Source organism: Lycium ferocissimum, chromosome 5 (assembly GCF_029784015.1).
Source record: "Lycium ferocissimum isolate CSIRO_LF1 chromosome 5, AGI_CSIRO_Lferr_CH_V1, whole genome shotgun sequence".
NCBI classification, from domain to species: domain Eukaryota; kingdom Viridiplantae; phylum Streptophyta; class Magnoliopsida; order Solanales; family Solanaceae; genus Lycium; species Lycium ferocissimum.
Genome location: NC_081346.1, coordinates 3,999,265 through 4,005,288, shown reverse-complemented (window position 1 = coordinate 4,005,288; position 6,024 = coordinate 3,999,265). Strand labels below are relative to the sequence as shown.

The 6,024-nt window shown below is 35.1% G+C and overlaps 2 protein-coding genes across 2 annotated transcripts; both read right to left on the bottom strand.

Moving 5' to 3' along the window:
- Nucleotides 1-261: 261 nt before the first annotated feature.
- Nucleotides 262-1,427, bottom strand: LOC132058096 (protein PLANT CADMIUM RESISTANCE 6). The gene is made up of 4 exons (XM_059450660.1): nucleotides 1,316-1,427; nucleotides 1,124-1,195; nucleotides 774-983; nucleotides 262-376 (listed from the first exon to the last, which is right to left on the bottom strand). The coding sequence occupies exons 1-4, from the start codon at nucleotides 1,332-1,334 to the stop codon at nucleotides 288-290; spliced, it is 390 nt and encodes a 129-aa protein (XP_059306643.1). The 5' UTR covers nucleotides 1,335-1,427; the 3' UTR covers nucleotides 262-287.
- Nucleotides 1,359-2,281, bottom strand: LOC132055191 (extensin-like). Its single transcript, XM_059446900.1, has 2 exons — nucleotides 1,504-2,281; nucleotides 1,359-1,402 (listed from the first exon to the last, which is right to left on the bottom strand). Exons 1-2 carry the CDS (start codon nucleotides 2,279-2,281, stop codon nucleotides 1,359-1,361), a joined length of 822 nt encoding a protein of 273 aa, XP_059302883.1.
- Between the last annotated feature and the right edge of the window lie 3,743 nt (nucleotides 2,282-6,024).

The window sequence follows — 6,024 nt, the reverse complement described above, 5'->3', positions numbered from 1 at the left end:
TGATTTTTTATGGCATTAAAAGTCAAGCATGTGTCTTTTACTTTTGTTCCTAAAAGATTAAATTTTTTTTTAGGTAGGCTTTTTGTCAATAAAATGAAGTAAAGAATATACATTTGAAAATCTAATAGTGGTGGTTCTTTATTTCTCTTTTACATTGGGGAATTACAAATTACGAAGGAACAAAAGCAACATTTATATAAACAAAAAAAAAAAAAAAAAAAAAAAAAGAAAGAAAGAACCAACTTAGAGAGAAGCACGATATAAATACTTAGTTTCTGGCAAATTAATCAGCCCATCATGGTTTGGTGAACTGGAGGGACCATAGTAGCTTGTTGCAGCTTCATGTTCTGTTTCCAAGCCTGATTTCCTTGCCATCCTGTCAGTGAAGAGCAATCCATATATTTTAGAACTATGACAAACTTTAATTGTGAAACCCTTGAAAGGAGGTTTTCATAATTTTAGAGATAAGGACCATGATGCGATTAGCTTATCAACTTAATGCTTAAGGTGATTAAAAGAAACAAAGAGCTCGTTTGGATTGGCTTATAAGTTGCTTATAAGCTGTTTTCACCTTTTTTGAGTGTTTATTTGGCCACCGAAATATTTTGTGTTTAAAATGTTTCTCAAAAAAATAATTGGACTTATTTAACTTAACTTTATCTCAAGCGTAATGTTCTAAAACAAATTTCTGACAAAAAATAAGTTGGGCTACCCCAATTTATCTTTTTTTAGCTTATAAGTTGGGCTCAAAATAAGGTTGAAAGTAGAAGTACCAACTGAAGGGTCAAGGCCCCTGAGGTGAAGCTCTCGATATTCTTGACAGAGAGCACAGCATTCACAAAAGCAGTGGATCACCCAATCGGGTGCCGGTGATTCATTTAGCCCATACTGGCTCCTCAACTTTGTACGATAGGTGCATGACATTATGCAAGGCATTGCGACGAAGGTAATTGCCCCATAGATCAAGCCGCTAGTGGTACAAGCTATAGTGCACAAATAAAGAGAGACAAGGAGAGAGAAGGAGCATCCAGGGTTAATAAAAGATCTTTCCTAAAGTAAAGGAAATCCAGAACGGACCACAACTGCATTTTCATTTTCATTTTTTTATGTATGTATCACTTACTAGTTTGTCCAGAGTCTACAATCTCTGCAACCTGTCCGAATGTCAGGCAGGGGAAGCACGCTGTGATGAGAGCTGAAAGTTGGCAGTAGCTAGTAAATCACATTGAAATGTTTACTTGTGTAAGCAAATAGAACGGTTACTTTGTCTGTGTGTGCTTGAGTGTTTGACATAAGGAGATTGAAAATTGTTTACCATTTGTGGGGTCTTCCATGCAAACAATCCAGTCTTCCAGGATTCAGTTGGAAGAAGTGGCTTTGTTGGGATTCCCATCATGGGAGTCTGTAGAATGGGAGATGCTTGCGGCGTTCCTTGTGGGTAATGCCCCATACCCATTCCTATTTGTGGGCCTTGCGCTAAACCGTGCTGTGGAAAATCAGTACCTGCTTGAGGCTGAGAGCTAGCAAAAGCTGGCACATTATGAATTTGAGGCACAAATGCCTGTGGTTTAGCCTGAGGAGGAAAGAATTGTGGATCAGTTTGAGGCGGTGGAAAGGCATATGCTTTAGTAGGAGTTGGAGGAAAATCTTCCTCCTCTTCCTGAGTAGGAGGAAAGCCATGTGGTTCATAACAGTCCTGAGCAGGAGGGAAGTCCTGTGGCACAGTTTCAGGAAATGCATGCGCTTCTTCTTGCGTAGGAGGAAAGGTGAGTGGCTCGTAGTAATCTTGAGCAGGTGGGAAGGGATGTGGCAAGGGTTGAGACAGAGATGGAGGAAAGGCTTCCGGTTGAGGTTGAGGATCGTGAACGGGGAAGCTGTTGTGTTGGCTTGGCTGTAGTGGTGATCTTAGAGTTCCTGATTGGGGCTGCGGCTGCTTCTTAGGCCTCTGAGTCTTTCTATTTTGCTGTGTGTTCACAGGTCTGCTTATTGGATGAGGCGCTACCCGTACATATTGTTGCTGTTGTACTGAGTCTTGATTTTCTTGTGATTCACTTTGCATTGTCAGTTCTTGTGATGGCTCATTATGACTTTCTTCTGGATAAAGATCTTCATGGAAAGGCTCAATGGATGGTGGAGGTATTTCATCAATGGTCTCAGGGTCTTGATGATGATCAAAACTTTCCACTTGGGAAGTGTATTCTTTAAGAGGTTGTAGCTGGTGCTGATCATTTTGGGGTTGAATTTGGTACTGCTGAATTGGTTTTGCACCTATACGTCCCATCTCTTCTTCACTCTTTCAGTGGAGAGAAAGAAGAGAGAGTACTTGAGATTTAGATGATATTGGGTTGATAGAAGACTGACTATTAATAGAAGCAGAGACCTGTTAACGGCACATTTCAAAATGGAAAAATTATTAGTTTATGCATGGCTATATATTCCTATTTTTTTTTAAATGATATTTGGGTTGGTAATACTAATTGTCAACTGACAAGTAGACATGAAATAATAATTCTGGAAACGATCTTAGATTCTTATCTATATAAATTAAAAAGATTATGGGAGAAGTATGTGGAATTCTCCCCACTAGACACCTTGTTTAATTTTGGTAAGTTCGGCTGTCAAGGCCTCAAGGGCCATGTTAACTCCACGTTCCTGCATAGTTGATTGATTTCAACTATTTTATGATTGAATGGAGAAAGTGGGAAGATTCTTCGGTAAGGAAGCCTATTTATGAAGTTCCTAAATTGTTTTAATTAGTTCCTAATAATTCCAACTTATGCTCTTAACCAATATGTGAACACTATCAGTTTCCTTTTGAATGTGCTTGTAGCGAGGGGCGAAATTATAGTATTAGGTACTGAGTTCGTATGAGTTCAGCGACAAGTTTAGAATTCATAAACTTCAAATCCTAGCTTTGGCTCTGGCTTTGCGTATAGCTAGTGGATGGTTAACGTGAAAATTATCCTTTAAATATAGCATTAAAATGAGAAAAACCTAGAGATGCGAACAAAAATTTGCTGCTAAAAATCAAACCAGCACGACTTTGACCTGGTTTACTATAGAGATAATGCCAGGAAGTCATTGCAGTTATCATGGAATTTCAGTAGAACTCATGATGATGACAACTCGAAACTGGTAAAACTATAGACTCAGTCCACAAAAGCAATATGGCATCTTTGTTAAAAGTCAATTAAAAGGAAGCAGTGAGCGATGACTTCTACATACATCACTTTCAATATAATGATTTAACAATTCCAATTATTCATCTTTAACTTTGCGTATAATATGTAAAAGGTTTACACAGTTACATTTATTCTAGTGGCTAATGTTTACCAAATGTTAGCGCTCATCTACTACATGAAATTTGAAGACACTTGACAATATCTTCTTCTAAATGAAAAAGAAAAAATAAGGAAAGTTTGGATTCAGATTCTTAGGCACAAACCTTGCTGCCACCTAATCGATGAATCTTGTCCCCCTTTTGTGGCTTTAGCCCGATTTTACCTTGTTACTAAAAAAATGGCGTGCGTATAGAATGGGATCATACCGTAGATTTCTCTCCCGATATCATTAGTGGGTCCATTTTTTGAGAAAAAATCCCAAAATTGTGCCTATCAAACCCCTAATATAATAGAATTTGATCACCAAATCTCATGCGGACTAACTTATTCGATGTCAATCGACTTTTTGTTTAATGAAGGCGCATTAATTAACCATTCCTTTGTCTTAACTCGGGCCGAAAATAGATTAATTTCACATGAATAGATTTCAAGCTACTTGCGCCTATTTTTATATAATCTTCCCACATCCCTATTAAGCCTTTTTAGACATAAATAAAGATCCCTCTTAAAGTTAATCAAAGATTGGTAGATGATTGAAAATGGGAATGGGGTAATTATTAAAAATATTTAATGCAACTGATGGGTCGATTCCATGATTATAAGTTCATTCCAACTTATAGGGTTAAATACATTCTATTTAAAAAAATTGAAACCATGCTTTTTGGATGATTATGTTTACAAATGGATCCCTACATCGTTACATTCCATTTAGGATTAGGAATACGCGTAATCGGACAAACCATTTTTTACAAATATCTGATGGGACCCTATTCACCTCTTTGAGTGAATCGAGAAATAGGTTTGATTGTCCATCTTTTTGATATAGACATGGTTTGAAACCTGATTTTAAACCATATTTGGATATACAATTTGGATATTTTAAGTTGTATTTTCTCTTATAGACATAAAAAAAACCCCACAAATTGTGAAAAAAAAAATATCAAAACATTCTCAATTCTTATACAATTTTACCAAATGAGCAAATCATAGTTTATAACAAAATTAGTACACTACTAGAAGGCTTTTGACTTTGAAAATGCAACATCAATTAATCAAACTTTACTTCAATAAAATTAAAAATTTAACATGAATAGTAATGTAACTACTATTTAATATAATCTTCACATAAATTAAAGGTTATAGACATAAATAAAGGTTGGTGAAAGTTAATGAGATTGGTAAATGATTGATGGGGTAATTATTAAAAATATTTACCAACTTATGGGTCTTTTTTTTACAAAATATTAACTTATGGGTTAAATTTTGTATTTAAAAAAATTGAAACCATGCTTTTTGGATGATTTGGGTTCAAACCATGGTTTAAACTTGCTCATAAATTTTTTTTTAAAATTGATGACCGCGGTGGTTTCAAACCATGGTTTGAAAATTGATTTCAAATATGAGGGAAACGCCTACTTAGTTCGGACTTAATTTTAATCGCTTGGAAAGATGTCATATTAGTCTTTATACTTCCACATCAATAAAGGATAAAAGGAATTAAATATCAGTTCTTACGCGGCCTCACATTTTTATCTTTTAGTAAGTAGCTAAAGAGCTCGAAAACTGAAAAAATAAATCTAAAGTTCATCAAGAATAAAAAAAATTATTGGAATTTTAAACCAGCTAATTGTCAGCATAGACTGTGAGGTCAGAGATCTGCAAAGTTAAGATTAGATACAGAAAGCACTGAAGTGAAAAAAGCTGGAGACGCTTTAAAAAATACTCAAGAATTTACCCTATGCAGTTGCCTGGTCAGAAAAAAGTAAAAAAATGATAGAGAATTAGCTATCAGATTGGATGTTGATAATTCAAAGCTGCCTTTATTTGAGAAAAAAATAACTTCTGAATTCCACCCACCCATGCAATCATTATTACAATAGTTGATGATGGAGCACTTGTTTTGTTGAGCATTGAGTAATTTAATTGTCACGCAACAGAAGCATGATTCCTCAGTTGTCTGTCATTCTTTTATCCTTGACCAGGTGATTTCTTCCCATCTTTTCTAATCTTGGTGGACAGAATTACCTGATACATGTTGCTAGTGGGAGATGACAGGTATCCGTAAAATTAGTCGAGATACGCGCAAACTGATCCGGACACCACGGTTATTAAAAAAAAAAACTTTTGACTTATATTGTGAACCAACTTAACTCTTAAGCACGAAAGTTGCTATTTTCAAAGTTTAAGTAACTAGTTTAGAATCGTTGAAGAAAACCACCTTGAAGTATTAATTAGAAATAAAGTAAGGTATGACAAAGGGAGAGCCTGCCTACTGGGAGCTCCTCCGTTTTTCTTGGCAAACTTGATATCTCTAATTAAGGAAACGACGTCATTTTAATAATATTAATGACAATTTTCAACACAATAAGATGTAAAATAAGATTGGATTCAGATGTTATCGCCTACTATTCGTAAAGTTGATGAGTTGTTGATTTTGCGTAATAATTTGTATTCTATATTTTTCATTATGAATTCTTAAATAGGAAAAAATATCAAATTTGCCTTTATATTGTTTGAAATTGAGCAACTTTACCTATTATTAAACATTAAACGCACTATTACTACCGTTGTTAGGAAAATAGTGTTGATTTTTAGGTCAAATAATATTTAACGGCGACTATAGAGTGTTAACTTTTAACAAACTTAAAGGATCAAGATTGTTCAGTGCATGCTTAAGGGATTG